General features: G+C 41.5%; 1 protein-coding gene across 2 annotated transcripts in view; it reads left to right on the forward strand.

Annotated features, from left to right (window-relative positions):
- IGFBP3 (insulin like growth factor binding protein 3) overlaps positions 1 to 19,714 on the forward strand; it is a 42,434-nt gene extending 22,720 nt beyond the window's left edge. The window contains exon 3 of one of the 2 annotated variants that reach the window (XM_053359766.1): positions 18,840 to 19,714. In XM_053359766.1, coding sequence (XP_053215741.1) covers positions 18,840 to 18,965 — 126 coding nt within the window. In that variant the 3' untranslated portion in view covers positions 18,966 to 19,714. The remainder of the gene's footprint in view (positions 1 to 18,839) is intronic. The other variant, XM_053359765.1, reaches the window with a different exon arrangement.
- Positions 19,715 to 22,455: the final 2,741 nt, after the last annotated feature.

The following is a 22,455-nucleotide window of genomic DNA, read 5'->3' on the forward strand; positions in this document are numbered from 1 at the left end:
CTCTTCACAAGTTGTATACATCATTTGTGTATAATGCTACTCCTTCCTTCCTGTTTGGTAAATCCTTTTTGAATAGGTTAAACCACTCAATTTCTACATTCCAGTCATGACTCTCATACCAGATTTCAGTAATGCCTATTAGGTCATATTCATCATCCTGTATTAAGAGCTCAAATTTGTCCTGCTTGTTTCCTTTACACTGTGCATTAGTATAGAAATAACTGAAAGCACAAGTTATTCCCTCCAACTGCTAGCTTCTTGTGGTTTTCTGCAGGTTTCTGTAGGATGATCTCAGTTTCCTGTGCATCAGTATAACCATTATCCCCAGTACCAGGTGTTCCCCTGTTGTTGTGCTGCAGCATTCTGGACCATTGTCCAGCTGAAGGGTTGCAGTAATTTAGTCTTGAAGTTACCAATGCTTGGACCATTGTGGTCAAGCTATTCTTCTCCAGCAGACTATGTCTTTCCCCTAAAAAATAATGTCAAAAATTAGGGGGTGTCTTATACATGGGGCCATCTCCCCCCATTTTCTTAAATCTGAGTCCCCCAAAATGGGGGGCATCTTATACATGGGGGCATCTTATAGATGGAAAAATATGGTACTTTGTGATGTGTGACACAGTGATGTCCCAAATCCCTAACCTGTTTTCAGTGTCAAGGTCAGTTCTGAAACGTGTCAGGCAACCATTAGAGAATGAGAATTTTATATGATGATTTCCAAGTTAGGAGACATGGCTTCATGACAGGTGATTCCTAATACCTCCTGTTTTTAGAAATGTAAGTGCTTAAAGCTGATATTGCACGAGGCTTCCTTGCTATTTTGCATGACGCATTGCATTTTAAAAGATAGTTTTGCCACATGAACCGCTGTCTTTCCCATAAATGGTTTCCGAGGCCACACCTCCTGCTTCCAGTTGCCATTTTGCAGCAATGATGCAAATGTGCGATGTCTGCTGTGCTTTCATTAGAAAATATTATTAGTAAAGCATTCTCTGTATGTTTTAGTTGGCCTTTTATGTGGTTTGGGAGTTGGAAATGAAGAAAGTCAACATCAAGCGACCAGCCAACCTGCTGTACCTTCCAAAGAATACGCAGACTTCTATGTTAAAGAACTGCTTCCCCATATGTTGCTCACATGGCTCTGTATTGACTTTCTCTCTGTGTGTGACATCTTTAAAGGCAGTTTCAATCGTCCAAGGCATAAATGCATTTGTGGGGCCTTGATTTCACTTTTCTTCATTGTCCAAGTAGAAGGAGTGCAACACTTGCTTTATATTTACCCCTACAGCTTATCTTGAACAGCTGAGGATTTTCCTCCATTTATATTTGGGGCTGTAGTTCAGGTTTCAAGTACTTAATCTAGATCTTGTTCCTTTTACAGTAACCATGTTCTCCCCTAGCTCTGCTATCTTCTTACAGTAGACCAATATTAGGGCCAGAAATGGATTCTAATAACTGCTGACTTTTAGATTTTCTGAGAAAGCAGTCTTTATTACCAGGCGCAATCTGCCTTAATCACTCTGGGGAGAGAAGTCTGGGCTTCCACTTAAAACATCTTAATCTCCCCCCTCCCTTTTTTTTGTTTCACGGCCATCCTGAAGAAGAGTTTTCTTTAAATCAAAAGTGTTTGTGCTACTTTGTGAATTTTTGTTGGTCCTTGTAAAAAAATTGTTGTTGCTGTTTAGTCGTTTAGTCGTGTCCGACTCTTTGTGACCCCATGGACCAGATGTAAGAAATTAGAACCATATTTTCAGATAGTTCACATTGTCTTCTAATTCTTTACAATGGTCATGATATCATTTTGCAGGGTCTTCTTTCTGGCTTTTAGCAATTTGGAATTGTGCATTTAGCTTCTTTTTATCCAGAAATGAAGAAGCGGGGATGGGATTCCTGCTAGATAGGCAAGGGGCTCGCTCTCTTCGGGGCAGAGGGGACTGGAGAGGTTGGCAAGCAGCTTTCGAAGCCACATGCAAGTGAACTTGAAGATGCTCCAGATTCTTTGCCAAGGGGTGGGAGGTGGGGGCTTACCAAGCAAACAGGGGCCCTTTTCTGCAGTGGTAACTAATGCTGCAGAAGAGCTTCCACAGCTCACAAGCAGAGACTTTTAGTTGCATTTTAAACTAACATTTGACTGTTATAATTTTAATCTGGGCTGTAAACTATGCAGTTTATGTGGTTGCTAGGAAATTTTTGTTTAAAAAATAGTTTTTAAATTTTTATACATTATATTTTTAATATTGCTTTGGTCTTGTTTGTAAGCCACCCAAGAAATATTTCTGGATTGGTGGCCAGATACAACAACTTAACACTATGCAGGCATGCAGTTACCTGTTGATGGTAAAACTCATGGGGTACGAGCTGTGTCCATATGCAGTAGGAGCCCCAGGTGCCCAGGTGCTGACTGACACCCAGGAGGGTGACACCCATCCACCTTCCCTCGTCCCCTTAAAGCATGGGCAGGAGACTGGAAAGCAAGGCAGACAATGGAGATCAGGGTGACAATTGTTGCATTGCAAAACATATTTTTCCAGGGAAAGTCCTTTCAAAAGGAGGCAGATACACTCTTTACAGTGCAATCCTATGCATGTTTCTTTTAAGAAACAGTAAGTTCATCTGCGTCTACTCAGAAGTGAGTTCAGTGTGTTTAAAGTGCCTATATATCAGATGGTAGTCCTGGCCTCTATGCTGTCTACACTTCTCACCCTCTAAAATACAACCTCCTAAAAGATAACAGCATTATTAACAATCTTTTTGCCCACTGCCACAACCAAGGCATAATAAATTAAGAAAAGTTGATCAAATTAATCAACAGTAAGCATAGCTTTTGCCACTTTGGGCTGTTGCCTGATTTATTACCAAGAACAATAACTGAGTACACGTTCCTGGAAATTGGTGCTCGCTGTCTCTCACAGCTATCGTTTGCAGTAACTTCAGACACAGGCTCCATGCAGCAGCAGCTGATGCCTCGCTCCTTATTAGTTTGAACCTTGGATTTATTTCATGGGGTGGGCAGGGGTGGGGGTGGGCATTGAAATTCCAGCAGCTGTGCTGCTCCAGGAGGACTGTTTGCACTCCAGCACTATGGATATGTTCAGATGTCCCCTTGGGGCTCTGTCCTGTCAGACACAGAGCATTTTAAATTTTTTTTGCACAGTCCTCTCCACTGCCAGCTTGTCCACCCCTCCCCCCAATTTCAGTTCATAATTCCTCTGGAACAAGCGTTGTACTGTGTGTTGCTTCATGTCAGGGGGGAGTGTACATCTGTAGCTCTGCCAAAGTCGGGGGTAGAAAAACATTTCAAAAGGGGAGCTGTGGGAGAAAAGCGGCAGGTAGGAAAATGATGCAGCATGTAAAGCAAGCCAGCTTAGAAGGCTTTGCTCTCGCTCAACCTGTTCCTGGGATGTCCCACTTCAGACTGCAAGTAGGGATTTGTATGCTTACATTCCTTCATCCCCCCCAGCACTTCACATGACAAAAACTGTCAGGTAGAGGGCTAAGGTAGAACCCTTCTCCCTGACATGCTAGTTTCCTGTGTGCAGGAAGTTGAATTATATTGTTACAGGCTTGGGGGTCCCTTCCAGACCAGGGAGCCTGTGAATGTAGGATTGTGAGAATCTGTGCGAGGGGAACATGCTGAACCAGTTGGCTGGCTTCTTTATAAGGCATTGACTGGCCTTGCTTGGCCCCTTCAGTGTTCTCATCAGCATCTCCCAGAGTGAGCTGTGTGGCCGTTGTGGCAACGAAGGGATGCTGCTGCTCTCCCAGAAGGAGGTAGGCATTTCCTCACCTGCCCACCCTTGACCTGCCTAGATGCCAGGTCCCTCTAGGATGGGGAGCAATGAGCCAAGGAGTTTTGGTTAATGCTGGAAGTCAAAGACCAAGGGACATGACTTGCTCTGTGCTGGACACAAAGCTGAATTGGGGGCTTCCCTAGAAATCTAATGGAGAAGCAAGACCCACTGAAGTGCTAAAAAGGTGCAAAGAAAACCACATACCCTAAAGACACCACTGGCTCCGCTGAGCTATGTTCCAAGGGAACAACCCCCTGGAGTCGGTCGCCACTTGAGCTTGGAGTGTGAGCAGCAGGACATTGGCCTTCAGGGCAGCCACACAGCAGTCAGAGGTTTCTATAGGCACATCTCCCAGGCGAGCAAGAGGCACCGTTGCAGTTTGAGGAGACTCTGAAAGAGAGGAGATTCCGACTAAACATCAGGAAGAACTTTCTGAGAGGAAGAGCTGTTTTGCAGTGGAAAGGTCTCCCTTGGGAGGTTGCAAACTCTCCTTCCCTGGAGGTTTTTAAGCAGAGGTTGGATGGCCATCTGTCATGGATGCCTTAGTGGAGATTCTTGCATTGCAGGGGTCCCTTCCAGCTCTACAGTTTTGTGATTCTTTGTTGGTGAATCTGCCGAAAATTTAAGTATTCAAGCAATGAATACTTGTTAATCTTGCTTGCTTTAGACACTCTCTGCCCTAACCCTCTGCCCTAGCTACTCATTCTCTGGTGGCAGAAAAACAGGCTCTCTAGTTTGCTCTTTGAGATCACATAGTTTCCTTCCTGCTGTGTTGCCCTATGAGATGCACATCCACAGCAACATAAGATTGCAGAGAAAGCCTTTTGAGCTGATGTACGCAAGTGGTTTCTTCTGTGCTCTGTCCCACCCTGACAATGCCCCTGTCCTTATTTTGGTGCCATGTAGTGGCTTTGCATGCCAGTGATCCACTATGGTCCATTAGGATATCAGTTGCTCCCACACACCCCTCACAAAACACTCACAAATGACAACAGTTATTGAAGAAGTTGTATTTAAACCCACTTGATCCAAAATTCACCTATGTAGCAAAGGGACAAATGAAGAAAAATGGTGACATCTTCTCCCCACCGGCACTCAGCCAATTGTTAACTCTGCCACAGGTTTTCCTCTCGTTCTGGAGCAGGGCTCCATTTCAGCACATAGGATTGTTGCATGCACAGAGTGCCAGCCGGCCAACCCCTTGAGGATCTCTCTGTAGGACAGCCAGCATTGTGCTATTCTAGCATGTGGCATGATGTTTGCTTTTCCTGCCTGAAGGTCTAAGAGAATACACCCTTTATTTTTCTGCTAGAATAAAGCTGTGTTAGTTCATATACTGTAATGATATAAACATGGATAAAGCAAACATTTGGGAGGCAGAGGAGTCTGCCCAGCACAATGTGCAGCTTTTTGATGAACACAAACCCTGGAAGGTTGTGGGTAATGCTGGCTCCATGACAGGAGGCTGCAGCCAGAGAAGGGAAAGAGGGACCCACTGTTGCCAAACTGTCCTTGCTGAGGGATTGTAGACCTAGCAGAAAGTAGGGGTTAAATAGCCCAAAGAGCTCAGCATGCAAATAAACCTCTTGTTTTGTGAGTATCTTCAGGACTTCTTGCAGTTGTCATAGTTCATGTGGATGATGCTTGAGTCTTGCCTCACAACTGGGGGGGGCAGGGCAGCAGTCTCTGCAGGGAAGCTGGTCTCATTTGTGAAATGCATCACTAATTTGGGACACCAGCATATTTTTAAAAGCATCAGTTAGTTTGGTCTCCTTGTCATTCAGTTGCTAGGAGACACCCAGGGACTTTCCTCACTATGCTCCACCTGTGGCCTCATTGGATTTCTGCGTGGACCTTTTCCTTCCCTTTTTTAAAAAAAGTACATACTTGGCTTAAAGTGCACTGCTGGTAAGACCCCAACACTTGCCTTGCCTAGAGGTATCTCTACAGATAAATTAGGCTGTGCAAATTTGTGTCACGAACCTCCATCCCGAGTCCTTTAAGCACCTAGCGGGGCCCCTGAGCAAGAGGCGGCCTACCTCCTTGCTTCTTCCCAGGCACCGTAATACAACTGGCGAAATGGTTGGTTTACCTACCCCTTGACTGTCAGCGCTGAAAGTGTGACTGACATCTGTGAGGAAGAAAGGGAGGCTCTGAGCAGACACTCAGCTTCAGATTCCTTTGCACCTGTAGAGGGCCAATAGGAGACATGCAAAAACTGGAACATCTCATCTGGCTCTCAAAGACCACCATGGTGGGCTTGGCGGAAGCCATAGTCCTTGGTGATGGATAGGTTTTCTTTTTCTTAAGATAATCCTTCTTTGCGAACACCTTTTTGTTTTCTTCATTTTTATTTCTTTAATTTTTAAAAATCTTTTCTGCTTTATTGCTCACAATTGTATCTTTACACCATAACTTTACATCTGTTTCCAAAGTATATTTATATTCATTATTATCATCAACCCTAAATCATCAAATGTTACATACACACGCATAAAAAGAAGGAAAGATGCAATTTTTAAAATCATATTATTCATAAATAAATGACTTCCCGTCCCTTTCCATTTTGTGCTAGTAAACTTATTGCCTATATTTATCTATTTTCTTATTATTTAAGATATTGCCATTTCTATGTGTTTTCCTTTTGATATTTATTATCTACAGAAATTACTCAAAGGCCGCTACCGTTTTCAGATTGGAGCAACTACTTTTTAAATATTCCTTAAAACATTTCCAATTTGAAACAAACTCCTGCTTGGATTTATATTTAATTCTTTCTGATAAATAATCTAACTTCACATATTCTGTCAGTTTCAATGTCCAATCAAATCTGGTGGGCATGTATCCACTTTTCCAAGGTGTAGATATTATAACCCTCGCAGCCGTGGCAGCATACAAAAAGATTTCCCTTTTTCTAACTTATACTTTAATCAACTGTTTTTGTTTAGTTTTTTGTTTTGTTTTTTATATTTTTACTGTATTTATATTCAGTGTTAGCTGCCCTGAGCCTGGGCTGGGCTGGGGAGGGCGGAGTATAAATTATTATTATTATTATTATTATTATTATTATTAATTATCATCATCATCATCATCTCTTTTTTGGAATTTCCAAACCAGTAATGTCCAGTAAAAATGATTCTGGTTTTTTCAGGATATTCACTTTCAATATTCTTTTAAGTTCAAGATAAATATCATTCCAGAATGGTTTAATCTTTTTGCATGTCCACCACATAATGCAATGTAGTTCCATCAGGCTCTCCACATCTCCAGCAATTGTTTGCAAGGTTTTTATACATCTTAGCTAGTTTGCAAGGTGTCAAATGCCAGCGATAGAACATCTTTTGGAGGTTTTCCCTTGTATCTTTATATTGTGGCCAAAATCTTGGGCCCATCTAATCATAGTTGGTTTAACCTCCTTCTCCTTGAATCATAGTTGGTTTAACCTCCTTCTCCTTGACTTCCCAGTCAAGGAGGAGTCGGCATGTTTTCGAGAGAACTTTGGTTTTGGTCTTGATTAAATGTATTTCAAATCTTGAGTTTTCTAGAGCGAAGCCTTTCCCTTTGTCAACTTTAAATCTCTCAAATAATTGGAAATATTGGAACCAGTCAGCAATGTATTCTCTCACTTCTTCAAATTTCTTCAATTTTAACTGGTTCTCCTCTTCTTTCAATAGAACTTGGTATGTCAGCCAATTTCCCTCTGTATTTTTTCTTTTTACCGCTAGTACCTCAGTTGGAGATATCCACCAAGGCACTTTAAGTTCTAAGAGATCTTTATATTTTTCCCAGATCTTGTACAGTGATTTCCTAATAATGTGATTCAGGAAGTATTGGTGTACTTTTACTTTCTCGTATGCTAGGTATGCGTGCCAGCCGTACCTATTGTTGTATCCCTCTAAATCAAGCAGTTCTGGATTTTTGAGTGTACACCATTCTTTTAGCCACGTAAGACAGTTCGCCTCGTAATACAATCTTAAATCTGGCAGAGAAAGGCCCCCTCTGTCTTTAATGTCAATTAAAATCTGATATTTGATTCTGGGCCTCTTCCCCTGCCAGATGAACCTTGAAATAGATATTTGCCATTCCTTGAGGCAGCCCGTCCCACCCAGCACAGGAATCGATTGAAATAGAAAAAGTAATTTAGGTAGTACACTCACTTTTATAACTGAAATTCTTCCTGTAAAAGATAACTTGAGTCCAAATATCCAAGTTTCTTTTGATCTCCTCCCTAGTTTTTACATAATTATCCTGAAACATAAGAGGTTGCTCTTCTTTGGGGTTAGCCAAATACCCAGGCACTTTGCTTTTTGGCAAATTTTCAGGCCAAATGTTTTTTCCAATTCTTCTTTTTCTTGAACTGATATATTTTTAACCAATAATTTTGTTTTTGTTTTGTTCAATTTAAAGCCTGCTACTTCACCAAATTCTTGTATTATTTCAATTATTTTTGATTGACTCTCTTTTGGATTTTCCGTCATTATGAGCAAGTCATCGGTGAAAGCCTTTATTTTATAAGTCCGGTTCCCTAAGGTTATCCCTTTAATTTGACTTCTTATATTTTTTTATTTAAGATTTCCAATACCAAAATAAATAATAGAGGAGATAAAGGGCAGCCTTTGGTTAACCTTTGTTAATTTGGCATTCCTTCATGATATTGCCATTAATGATTATTTTAGCTCACTGTTCAGCATATATAGCACTTATTTCTCTACAAAAAAATTCTCCAAACCTCATTTCTTTCAATAATTCTTTCATTAATTTCCACGAGATATTATCAAACACTTTTCCAGCATCAACTAACATAATCACAGCAGGTTTATCTATTTTAAAGTCCAAGTATTCCAACACATGAATAACACATCTAAGATTTTCCTGCATGTGACGTCCAGGTAGAAATCCAGTCTGATCTCTTAAGTATCAATTCTTGGAGAGTTGTTTTGACCCTGGAGGCTAAGACGTCTGCAAACATTTTGTAGTCATTGTTTAGAAGCGTAATATGATCAGTCTATAATTAGCTATGTTTGTTAAATCAACTTGTTTTGGGATAAGCATAATGTAAATTTCTTCCAGGGACGCGGGTGGTGTTGTGGGTTAAACCACAGAGCCTAGGACTTGCCGATCAGAAGGTCGGCGGTTCGAATCCCTGCGACAGGGTGAGCTCCCATTGCTCGGTCCGAGCTCCTGCCAACCTAGCAGTTCGAAAGTGCAAGTAGATAAATAGGGACCGCTCTGGTGGGAAGGTAAACGGCGTTTCTGTGTGCTGCTCTGGTTTGCCAGAAGCGGCTTAGTCATGCTGGCCACATGACCTGGAAGCTGTACGCTGGCTCCCTTGGCCAAAAAAGCGAGATGAGCGCCGCAACCCCAGAGTCGGTCACGACTGGACCTAATGGTCAGGGGTCCCTTTAGCTTTACCTTTAACTTTCTTCCACGTGTTTGGGAGAGTTCCATTCATCAATATATCATTCATTAAATATTTTAAGGGAAGGAATATAATTTCTTCCATTTTTTTATAATAAATTGCTGGGAGCCTATCTGGGCCAGGAGTTTCCCCTATTTTTGATCTTTGTATTGCTTGTTGAACCTCTAGGGACATGATTGGTGAATTCAATGAAGTAATTTTATCCTCTGGGATCAACGATAATTTGCTTTCTTCTAGGTAATTTTTAATTTTATCTATTCCTTCTGGACCTTCTTTGTATAATTCTTTATAATATTTAACAAATTTATTATTAATTTCATTTTGGTCATCTATCCATTTGTCTTCTATTTTGATTTTGTTGATTATTCTTTCTCTAGCTGCCAAACCAAAAGTTTTCCAGACTTATTCCCAAATTCAAAATGTTTGTGATTCAACCATTTAATTTTCCATTCTAGCTCTTCATTTATCAGCATTGAGAATTGGGTTTGAAGAATTTTGATATTTTGTTTGATATTTTCATCATCTTGATGCTTAAATAATTCTCTTTCTTTTTTCTTCAGTTTCTCCCATACTTCAGGTTTTTTTCCTTCATTTTTCTTTTGTATGCATTCTGTTGGATGAAAAAACCCCTAAACACTGCTTTGCTTGCTTCCCAGACAATTTTCACATTGGTTCCTTGATCGGTTCCTTAAATTCATTTCAAAATACTCTTTTGATGTTTGCTTGGCTTTCTGTAAAATCTTTTCATCTTTTAATAAGCTTTCATTCATGCGCCACCTCCTTAATTTCCTCTCTTTTCCTTTTAACAAAACTTCCACCAAACTGTGATCTGAGATGGTTCTGGGATGAATTTCAGCTTTTTTGACTTCACTCAACATGTTCTTAGTAATCCAGATTCCATCAGTTCTTCCTGCTGAGTTGTTAGGATCAGAAAAGTGGGTGAACTCCTTTTCCATTGGGTGTTTAAACTTCCATGCATCATTCAGACAAATTAAATCTATTAATTGGAAGAAAGTGTTGGGTAATTTATTTCGTTTGCTGTGGTTTTTTTCCTTCTGTCCTAATCCGGTTGGGTAACTCCATTAAAGTTGCCTAAAAGAATAATTTTGTCCTAGATAATCCATTATTTTTTCTTCCATTATTTTCTTCCTTTTTGTTTTCTTTAGAAGAGAAAAAGAGAGAGGATTGTTAGGTCCTGTGGCTTCTGTTCCCTCAAGAGCAGCTTCCTTCTAGTGCAACATGTCTGCCATAGGGCAGGTAGCGCAGGCCGAAGATGCCCACTTTAGGCTGGGCTGTCAGAGTCCGTCAGCATTCCCCAGTGTGGAATAAGGGGGACCGGTGGTCTAACTTCATCTAATGCAGCTTCCTGTGTTCCCAGGTGAAGACTGGCAAAATTCATGCCACGCTCTCTAAATATAACGCTCCTGAACAAACTATGTCAATGCTAAAAAAAACATTTTTTTGGCAGTAAGGTGCTCTCTGAATCCTATGCCATAAAACCTTATCAACATTCAACACAGCCAGATGGGCAGGGTATAAATAAAACAATAATAATGATAATAATAATCAGTTAACATGTGGACAACAACTACAATTTGGCAGAAGGAGGTTTGCCAAGCAACACACGATATGACAGTTCACAGATATTAAAGAGAGAGCTTTCTATCCCCACCTGAGATGCTTCCTAATATGTGTGCTCCAAACATAACCTTTGCTATTTTTAACTTGTAAAGGAGAGTTCAGGAAAATAGTCTTTCTTGCCCACCATCTTTACTAAATTATTATTTCTGAGCAAACCTCTGCTTTTGCTGTTTGGATAAATCATGTCAGGGAATAATGCTTTCTCTAGAAATTATTTTTATTTATTTACAAAGACAGCCCTGTATATTAGGAAAGAGGCATGTAGGCCTTCAATATGAAGTGATAGCTCAGTTGCAGGGGATTATGTATCTGCTCATAAATGTCAGCTGCAAGCCTGGAATTCCTCTGGCAAGCAGATGCAACTAGAGTGGCTTCTGTTGCCACAGTGTCTTGGCCAGGCATGTGCTCCCTTTGTGGCCTATAAAAAAATCGAGTGCCTTTCTTTCCCAAATAAAGGGTCCATATGCAACTCCCTTACTCATGAGGTTACCATAGACTCATTAAAGGTTGATGCAGCTCCATGGTGGTGGACAGCTGTAGTGTGTAATGTTACACACTAATGTGATTTATAAGGCTGCTTCACATTTTAGGGCTGCTATGAATAGCTTTTATGGTGCGATAATTAGAACCTTAACAGTCATTTGGCATTGGAAGTAAACTTTGATTGTATGCCTTCTATGTGGATCATCAAAATTCCACTCATTCCCAGCACTGGCAGCGCTGATAAGATGACAATGTACAACACAGGCTTTGAGTCTCAAACCACATGCTCAGGGGAAATTCTCTGACTTCCTTTGGGCTTGAGGATTCAAACCCTACAGCCCAGTCTTAAAATGCATGACTGTGCCTGTGGCCCCAGGGATCCTTCATCCTCATGCAATGTCCTCAGGGCAATATCCACCCAAAGTTATAACACATTTAAGTTTTGCTGAATTCAAATGGAGCATTGATGACTATCACAAACCTTTCCTACAGAGATCAGTAGGATTTAAAAGTGCATAGACTTGTCTGAATTGTGCCTTCATCATTAAGGTGCCCAGATAAATGGCTCCTCTTATGGGAAATGTGTTTATGCCAGCACACCACTAACAGCACTATCTGCTTTATGAGCAGATTTTGCAAGTGGGACAAGTCTTAAGAGCATAGCTGCCAACATTTTCCTTTTTTTAAGGGAAATTCCCTTATTCCAAATAGGATTCCTCGCAAGAAAATGGAAAAGTTGACAGCTATGCTTAAGAGTGAAGGCAGGCAAAACATTGAAAGAGTACTGGAAGTAGTTAGATATTGCTGATGCCCTCCAGATTCATGCACATTTTTCTGACTTAGGGAAAACACCAAAGAGTTTTTCAAGGTTTTGTGTGTGGGTTAACTGATCTGGGGAAAAGCAGAGCTTTGGTAGGAGCCCAAGGTGCCCCTCACCCAGTAACTGCTTCAGCTTTTTGAAATTGGCCGTCTTAAAGTCCAGAGTGCATGTCTGACTACTATTAAATTTTCCAATTTTTTAAACAAACAAACAAAAACAGAACAAACAAAAACATTAAAAAAAGACATATAGTTCATAAAACATACTTTTCAATAACAAATTTCTCAGACCTCCTCATACTTCTCCTCCTTGTATTCCAATTAAAATTATTTGCTCAGCAAATCCTTCACTTAAAACATTACAGCTTATAATATTACCTTATTTTTCAGACCCTTTTTTCCCATCTATGTTCCTTTATATCATTACAGCTAGAAACCACTCAATTTCAATCCAACACCATTTAGCTTTCCTTAATTTCACAATATTTCTGTAAATAGTCCTTAAATTTTTTCCAATCTTCTTCTGCCGACTCTTCTCCCTGGTCACAGATTCTGCTCGTCATTTCTGCCAATCCCATACAGTCAATCAGTTTCATCTGCCATTCTTCCAGAGTGGGTAGATCTTGCGTCTTCCAATACTTTGCGATGAGTATTCTTGCTGCTGTTGTAGCATACATAAAAAAAGTTCTGTCCTTCTTTGGCACCATTTGGCCGGCCATGCCCAAGAGAAAGGCCTCTGGTTTCTTCAAGAAGGTATATTTAAATACCTTTTTCAATTCATTATATATCATTTCCCAGAAAGCCTTAATCCTGGGACACGTCCACCAAAGGTGAAAGAATGTACCTTCATTTTCCTTACATTTCCAACATTTGTTATCGGGCAGATGATAGATTTTTGCAAGCTTGACTGGGGTCATGTACCACCTATATATCATTTTCATAATATTTTCTCTTAAGGCATTACACGCCGTAAATTTAATCCCGGTGGTCCACAACTGTTCCCAGTCAGCAAACATAATATTATGTCCAATGTCTTGTGCCCACTTAATCATTACAGATTTAACCGTCTCATCCTGAGTATTCCATTTCAGCAGCAAGTTATACATTTTTGACAAAGTCTTAGTTTTGGATTCTAGCAATTCTGTTTCCAATTTTGATTTTTCCACCTGGAAACCAACTTGTCCAAATTGTAAACCTCCATTATCTGGTAATAATGAAGCCAATCTCGCACTTTATCTTTCAGTTTCTCAAAACTCTGCAATTTCAGTCTGTCCCCTTCTTGTTCCAAAATTTCCCAGTATTTTGGCCATTTGGCCTCCATGTTAAGTTTTCTCTGAGCCTTAGCCTCCATTGGTGACAACCACCTTGGAGTTTTATTTTCCAAAAGATCCTTATATCTAGTCCAAACATTAAACTATGCTCTCCTGACAATATGGTTTTTAAAAGCTTTGTGTGCTTTCACCTTGTCGTACCACAAATATGCATGCCACCCAAATACATTGTTAAAACCTTCAAGGTCCAAAATGTCTGTGTTCTCAAGAAGCAGCCAGTCTTTCAACCAGCAGAATGCTGCTGATTCATAATAGAGTTTAAAGTCTGGCAGGGCAAATCCACCTCTTTCCTTTGTATCAGTTAGTATCTTAAATTTTATTCTGGGCTTCTTGCCCTGCCAGACAAATTTAGAAATGTCTTTCTGCCACTTCTTGAAACAGTCCATTTTGTCTAAAATTTGCAAAGTTTGAAACAAAAACAACATTCTGGGCAATACATTCATCTTTATAGCTGCAATTCGACCCAACAAGGAAAGCTTCAAATTCGACCAAATTTCAAAATCTTTTTTCACTTCAGCCCAACATTTTTCATAATTATCTTTAAACAAATTCCCATTTTTAGCTGTCATATTAATCCCCAAATATTTCACTTTCTTAACCACAGTCAGACCTGTTTCATTCTGAAACTTCTCTCTCTCAATCGGTGTTAAGTTTTTCTCAAGAACCTTGGTTTTTAACTTGTTCAATTTAAACCCTGCAACCTGACCAAATTCTTGAATTAATTCTAAAACACTTTTAGTACTAGATTCTGGCTCCTGTAGTGTCAAAACTAGATCATCTGCAAATGCTCTTAATTTGAATTGTTTGGCTCCGACCTGTATCCCTTTAACCATCCGGTCCCTTCTAATCATATTCAGCAGAACCTCCAGGACCGATATAAAGAGCAGAGGGGAAATTGGGCATCCCTGTCGTGTCCCTTTTTCTATCTTGAACTGTTCTGTGACCACATTATTTACAATTAGTTTAGCCGTTTGTTCTGAATATATTGCACCAATACCATTCTCAAAACCATGGCCTACCCCCATACCCTGTAGGTTCTTTTTCATAAAGCTCCAAGAAATGTTGTCAAAGGCTTTCTTCGCGTCCACAAATATCAGAATTGCCTTAGTATTTATGTTCACTTCTAGCTTTTCCAAAATGTCAATTATGTTCCTTAGGTTATCAGAAAGATGTCTACCCGGAAGAAAGCCCGCTTGGTCCTTATGAATCTCCTCAATCAGTACTTTTTCCAGTCTCTTAGCTAAAATGTCAGCAAAGATTTTGTAATCCACATTTAATAGGGATATGGGACGATAGTTCCTAAGTTGAGTCTTTTCAGTGTCTGTTTTTGGTATTAGTGTAATGTAAGCTTCTTTCCACGATTCTGGTGCCCTTTTCCCCTCCAGAATTTCATTGCAAACTTCCTTCAATGGTTGCAATAGCCACTCTTTCAAAAGTCTATAGTAGCAGGAAGACAACCCATCCGGTCCTGGAGATTTGCCTACTTGCATATTTTGAATGGTACCTTCTATCTCCTGGTCAGATATTTTACAGTTTAACATAAGTTTACTTTCTTGTGAATTTTTTTGTAATCCATTTATCTTCAAGAATCGATCTATGTCCATTTCGTTCTGTGGCCCTTGTGCATATAGTTGTTTAAAATACTTCTGGAAGCAGTTTCTAATCTCAATTGGGTTATGTATATCTTTTCCTTCCACTTCCAGATTTGTAATTGTATTTAATTTTTGTCTTTTTTTCAGCTGCCATGCTAGTAGTTTCCCACATTTGTTTGCTGATTCAAATGTCTTCTGTCTCATTTGTTTAATTTCCATTCTATTTCCTGGTTCATCAATTCCATGTATTGTACCTGAAGTAACTTTATTTCTTTCAGGATCTCCGATGACTTTGGCTTTACTCTCAGTTTTTTCTCTCCTTCTTTTATTTTCTCCAGAATTTTATCCTTTTTCTCATTTCGACTTCTCTTCTTTATTGCATTCTGTTGAATCAGAAAGCCTCTCATCACGGCTTTACTGGCATCCCAAATTACTCTTTTTTTCAACATTAGTAGTCAAATTTATTTCAAAATAGTCTCTCAAAGTTTTTTGGGCCTTTTTGTATACTTCTTCATCTCTAAATAGGGTGTCATTCAACCTCCATCTAAAGGAGCCGGGTGTTGTTTGCTTCATCTCCATCTTTACAGCGTTATGGTCTGAGCAGGTTTTAGGGCAGATTTCCACTTTCTTTATCTTTGGTGCCATTCCTCTAGTAATCCAAATTTGGTCAATTCTCGTCCATGTCATCTTGGCTTCAGAGAAGAAAGTTCCCTCTCTCCCCAGGGGGTTCTTAGTTCTCCAAATGTCAATCAAGTCTATATTGTCAGTCAATTCAAAAAAAGTCTTTGGTAATCTACCATCTTTGGTAATTACCTGTCTTTGTGCCTTGTCCATATTTGTAGAGACAACTCCATTCATATCTCCCATTAAGATTATATTATAGTCCATATAGTCCAGAAGAACTTCATGCAACTTCTTAAAAAATTCAGATTTCCCCTCATTCGGTGCATAGACCCCTACAATCAGAAATTTCTCTCCTTGTAGTTGGATTTCAATAGCCAAATATCTTCCTTGTTCATCCTTAAAAATTTGTTTCGGTGTGAGTTTCTCCTTTGCATATATCACAACTCCTCTTTTTTTAACCTTGTCAGATGAAATAAATTCTTGTCCCAATCTCTTATTTATGAGCAACTTCCTGTGGAGCTTCATTACATGTGTTTCCTGTAGGCAAATCAAATCCAATTGTTCTTTTCTTAATATATGAAATACACTTTTCCTCTTTCGGGGGGAATTGAGACCATTACAATTCCAACTTAGAAGTTGCAAAGCCATAGTGAATTACTTACTCCCACCGACTGCACCCAGTTGTTGTTCTTCCTTTGTCGGTAGTGTATCTTTCCCCGGCTCAGAAAGTCCAAATGATAAGTTTGCTATGTCACGAATTTCTTCTGAAACGGTTGGCTCCTCTCCAATCACTCCCTTCTGTAGATTCTCCTCGTGTTCATTCAAAAATTTGTCTTTGTCCTCCACAGTCCTTATTCTTATTTTCCTTCCTTTAAATTTGAAAGATAGGCCTTGGGGAAATTCCCATCTGAAGGGAATTCTATTTCTTTTCAATAGGTCCACCAGATCTCTGTAGTGGGCCCTGACAGCCAGTATAAGTTTAGGTATATCCCTGAAAATTTCCACAAAAGAGTCTTCAATTTCCAGGGTTCTTTGGTACTGTAGATTCAGAATTTTATCTCTTTCTTCTTTTGTTCTTAAAGTAATCAGACAATCCCTTGCTCTGTTCTTTCTTTATTTCCTGCCAATCCTAAAAGCACTCACTATCTTAATTTCTTCCTTCCCTAGGTCTTTTTGCCAAAATTCTGTAAGTTCCTTTGTAAGATAGTCCACCAAATTGTCCTGCTCATTTTCTGGAACTGCCCGGAATCTTAAGTTCCTCTCTTTCCCTTGAAGTTCCAGCATAGACAAGGTCAAATCATGGTCCTCTAGTTTCTTATATACCGGTGGTATCTTCTCCTGAACAGCAGTTGCAATCTCCTTTGCTTCCTCAGCTAATTTCCTGGTCGAAGCTGATTCCTCTAATAGCTTCTCAATAGACTGTGTATTAGAATTCAGTAGTATTCAAATTTATGCTTGTAGTATTCAAATCAATTTTTGCTGAGGCCTCAGCTACTTGCTTATTTGTCTCCGCAACCTGTTTAGCTAGATTTTCCAGTGATGCATTAATTTTGCTAAGTGCCTGAGCAAGTGGATCTTGAGATGACATAGCCTTTAGCCTTTGTTGTGAAACCGTAGCTCCTGACGAACCAACTGCTCCAGATGTTGAGGCCCTTCTCTGCTGAGCAATATCTATTTTGTATTGTTTCCCAGACCTGAGCGTCTTTTCTTCCGTCTGTTCTATCTTGCCCTTCTCATCTGCCATAGCACTCCCATACACAATCCAAGGTCAGTCTCACGCCTAGTCACTTTGTTTTGAAAAGGAATTTTCCAGGCTCAGTTGTTTTGTAGCTTGGTACTTGCTACAACAAATCTCCTCTAGGGGGACACAGTTCCAATTTCAGTTGCAACAAATATAGTCCTAGTAACTCCCCTTTGTTCTTTAGCTATACACACTTTCAATCAAAAGTTACTTTTATATCCAAGTCCGTTTAAAAGGCAATTGTATCTTTTCACAGAGTATCAGTATTCTTTACCCTTAGCACTTTGACAGCTGTCAAATGCAGTCCGTTCCAGGTTTTAGAGGCAGCAGATAAAACTGTACTTCTCGCTGTCTTTGCAGGAAATTAGAGCTCTAAATTTACCCCTCCACCCCTGCTAAGAGGAGGGGGATCCTTCTTTTTCGGTGGTGGATTTAGGATTTTTAAAGAATGTCTTCCAAAGTTACTGCTTTATAATCTCTTTGCTTTGTTCTGTCTACAAGTCGGGAGAAGCAGACTTCCTGTTTATACTTCTCCCGTTTCAGTGCCAAATTTGCTTGAATTTTTTGGTAAAAATTTTTGCTTCTTACCCCTACTCACGGGTAGTTGCTTTCAATCCAAATTTCCAGAAAGGAATCGGCGCTCTCCGACAATGGCTTGCGGCTTCACCCCGCGAAGATGGTTGACGACTCTCAGCTCCGCGCCGCTCACCCCCGCTCCGTTCAGAAGCCTTTAAAAAGGCTCCCTTGCAGTCGGGGGGGGCGCAAATGGAGCCCGCCGAGTCTCCGAGTTCGCAGGCTTCACCGCCTGCGATTTCTTTGGGTCTCCGCTTCGCCGCAGCGGCCAGACCCACGCTTCACGGAGCCGGTTCCCTCCGGAGCTCAGAGGGAACCCGCCATTAATCGCTGGCGCCAACCGGAAGTCCATGTCTGACTACTCTCAGCTTTCCCTTGCCTCTGTATCATGAAACTTCCTCCCAAGTTTCCAGGTACTTCCGCTTCATCTTTCAGTCCCCGTCCCCCCTATTGTTGAGGACTTCTTGGTTCTTCCACCTTCTGGGAAATGAAATTGTCAGTGAGGCAATGGATGAATTTGTTGGACCTTACATTCTTGGCAGAGTTTGAGTTTCAACAGATCAGGGAAGTTGAAGCCTCCCATGACTACTATATCTCTCCTTTTTGAATGTTTGGTAATCTGCTCTCAGAAGGCATCATCCAAGTCTGCAGTCTGGCTTGGCGATCTATGGCAGACTCCCACAGTAAGGTCACTGCTGTTTCCCTCCTACAGTTTTGATCCATGTACTCTCAGTCTGCCTTCCATGCTATACATCAGGCATAATGCCACCAAAAACATTTGGCTTGATTGTTGCCACTAATCAAATCTCATCTTTTGTCTTGCAGTGTCGTCCATCCAGAGGCCGAAAAAGAGGATACTGCTGGTGTGTGGATAAATATGGGCAGCGACTCCCTGGATATGATGGGAAGGGGAAGGGAGATGTCCATTGCTACAATCTAGAAAGCAAATGAGGGATATCCACCACCTTCTGTGGAATCTGCGTGTGGCATTTTAACTATCAGAAGCCTTGGAATGACTGGGCTGCAGCATAGACTGCGCTAGACTTGGGAGCTCAGAGTTTTGTCCCTTCTTATACTGCAGGGAGTCGGTCTCTGTGGTCTCTGCAGCTGCAACCTGCCACTGACACACTTCTGGCTTTTCATCTTGCCACACAAGGAGTTCTGAAATCCCAACTAAATCTGCACTATGGATACCCAGAAAAAATTTAAAGGGCTAAAAGGCACTTCAGAATGGATTCAGGGAGTCTCCACTGACTTTGTGTTTTTTGTGTTTTTTTTAATTAACAGCCTGTGACCAATTTGATCCCGAAAGATAACTCTCCTTCTGTGTTGAAGAATTTATAGACTGTAAGCTTTGTAAAGATATTAAACATACTGGATAAGACCCAATCCAAGCTAAGCACTTTTTAAGTTGCCTGGATTTCAGTTGGGGAGTTAGGCATGAGCTCATTTTTATTCCAGTGAAATTACTTATAAGTAATATAGTGTGGAGTGGATCACACCCAAGGTTTCAAAGTAAAAGCATTTTTATTTTGTCTTTATACAGGTCTGATGAGAAACTTTTATCTTCACGGGTAAAATATTTTATTAAAAAGAAAGCTCAAAGAACTTTTTTTTAAAGAAACATGTTTCTACTTGGCTATTTTTTCTGTATATTTTCTGTAAAATATACTGTATTATGAATATTCTGTTAGTCTGTATTTAATATAATTGTTTTTTAATAAACTATTTAAATATAACATAAATGTTATACAATCATTATAGCGTATGCTTTCAAATTCTCTTCCCCAGAATACTTTCCAAAGCCTGCATCTATATCTCCAAGTGTAGTATTCACCCTTTCGATATGTCATAAGTCCATGGAGCAAAAAATGGCAGGGGTTTTGAAAAGCAAGCAGGGAAGCTTATTTTAAGATGAGAGTTATATTTGCCATACTAAGAATATTATTTTGCATTAAGTGCTCTATATGTCTAACTTCAGTTCAGGAAAGGTGTTCACTCCTAGTCTGGGCTAGTCTGATCAGCTCTATACAAAGTGTTTATAAGATTGATTAAGCCATTAACTAGGTGGATTGGAAAAGGAGGATTTTAGTTACCTCAGAGACAGAGATGAAAATACATGTAAAAAGGTAAAGGGCCCCCTGACAGTTATGTCCAGTCGTGGACGACTCTGGAGTTGCGGCACTCATCTTGCTTTACTGGGCGGCTTCCAACAGAATATTAAAATACAATAGTCTATTAAACATCAAAAGCTTCCTCAAACAGGGCTGCCTTCAGATGTCTTCTAAAAGTCTGGTAGTTTTTCTCTTTGACATCTGGTGGGAGGGCGTTCCACAGGGCGGGCGCCACTGCCGAGAAGGCCCTCTGCGTGGTTCCCTGTAACTTTGCTTCTCGCAATGAGGGAACCGCCAGAAGGCCCTCGGTGCTGGACCTCAGTGTCCGGGCAGAATGATGGGGGTGGAGACGCTCCTTCAGCTATACTGGGCCTTTGAGGCCGTTTAGGGCTTTAAAGGTCAACACCAACACTTTGAATTGTGCTTGGAAACGTACTGGGAGCCAATGTAGGTCTCGGTGGCCGTTCCTAGTCACCAGTCTAGCTGCTGAGTTCTGGATTAGTTCTAGTTTCCAGGTCACCTTCAAAGGTTGCCCCACGTAGAGCGCATTGCAGTAGTCCAAGCGGGAGATAACCAGAGCATGCACCACTCTGGCGAGACAGTCTATGGGCAGGTAGGTTCTCAACTGGTGTGCCAGATGGAGCTGGTAGACGGCTGCCCTGGACACAGAATTGACCTGCACCTCCATGGACACCTGTGAGTCCAAAATAACTCCCAGGCTGCGCACCTGGTCCTTCAGGGGCACAGTTACCCCATTCCAGACCAGGGAGTCCTCCAGACACACCCACCTCCTGTCCCCCAAAAGCAGTACTTCTTGTCAGGATTCAACCTTAACCTGTTAGCCACCATCCATCCTCCAACCACCTCCAGACACTCACACAGGACCTTCACCGCCTTCACTGGTTCTGATGGGTATCATCCACATACTGATGAACACCCAGCCCAAACCCCGTGATGATCTCTCCCAGCGGCTGCATGTAAATGTTGAAAAGCATGGGGGAGAGGACAGAACCCTGAGGCACCCCACAAGTGAGAGCTCAGGGGTCTGAACACTCATCCCTCCCTCCCCACCACTTTCTGAACATGGCCCAGAAGGAAGGAGTGGAACCACTGTATGACAGTGCCACCAGCTCCCAGCCCCTCAAGACGGTCCAGAAGGATGTTATGGTCGATGGTATCGAACGCCGCTGAGATATCGAGCAGAACTAGGAAACAGCTCTCATCTTTGTCCCTAGCCCGCCGGAGATCATCAACCAGTGCGACCAAGGCAGTTTCAGTCCCATGATGAGGCATGAATCCCGACTGGAAGGGATCCAAATAGTCCGCTTCTCCCAGGCATGCCTGGAGTTGTTCAGCAACCACTCACTCAATCACCTTGCCAAAGGATGGAAGATTTGAGACTGGGCGATACTTGACCGTAGTGGCTGCATCTAAAGATGGTTTTTTAAGAAGCGGTTTAATAACCGCCTCTTTCAGCGGGTCTGGGAAGGCTCCCTCACAGAGAGAAGCATTCACCATCCCACGAAGCCCATCGCCCAGCCCTTCCCGACTAGCGTTTATAAGCCAGGATGGGCAAGGATCAAGGAGACAAGTGGTTGGTTTCACTCGTCCAAGCAGCCTGTCCACATCCTCGGGGGTAACAGATTGGAATTGATCCCACACAACAGGACAGGACTCTAGCACTCTCCCGCCCCAGCCCTGCTCCCACAGTGGAGTCTACCTCTTCTTGAATCTGAGTGACTTTATTTGCAAAAAACTTTGCAAAATCATTGCAGGAGATCATTTGGTCCGTACTGGACCCCGGTGGAGCAGGTGGTTCCGCTAAATTGCAAACCACCTGAAAGAGTCTCCTGCTGCTGTTTTCTGCAGATGCAATAGAAGCGATGAAGAAGGTTTTCTTCGCTGTCGCTATCACCACTTGGTAAGGCTCGACATTGAGCTCTAACTTGTGTCCGGTCAGATTCAGAATGAATTATTCACCACCAGCGCTCTAGCCGTCTCAGCGATTGTTTCATTGCCCTCAGATCCATGGAGAACCACGGGGCTGTCCAGGCTCCATGCAATCGGAGAGGGCGCTTCGGTGCCAAACAGCCAATAGCCCTGGTTAACTCAACATTCCAGCGGGCCACCAGGGAATCAGCTGAATGGCCATCAACATGGCATCCCCTACCACTCTCTGGAAACCATTTGGATCCATTAAGTGGCAGGGGTGGACCATCCGAATAGGTCCCACTTCCCTGCAGAGGGGAAGGGTCATGGAGAAGTCCAGTTGTACCAGGAAGTGATCTGACCATGGCACTTCTTTCGTTTCGCTTTTGCTTAGTGTC

The sequence above is a fragment of the Podarcis raffonei genome, chromosome 12 (genome assembly GCF_027172205.1).
Source record: "Podarcis raffonei isolate rPodRaf1 chromosome 12, rPodRaf1.pri, whole genome shotgun sequence".
NCBI lineage: Eukaryota > Metazoa > Chordata > Lepidosauria > Squamata > Lacertidae > Podarcis > Podarcis raffonei.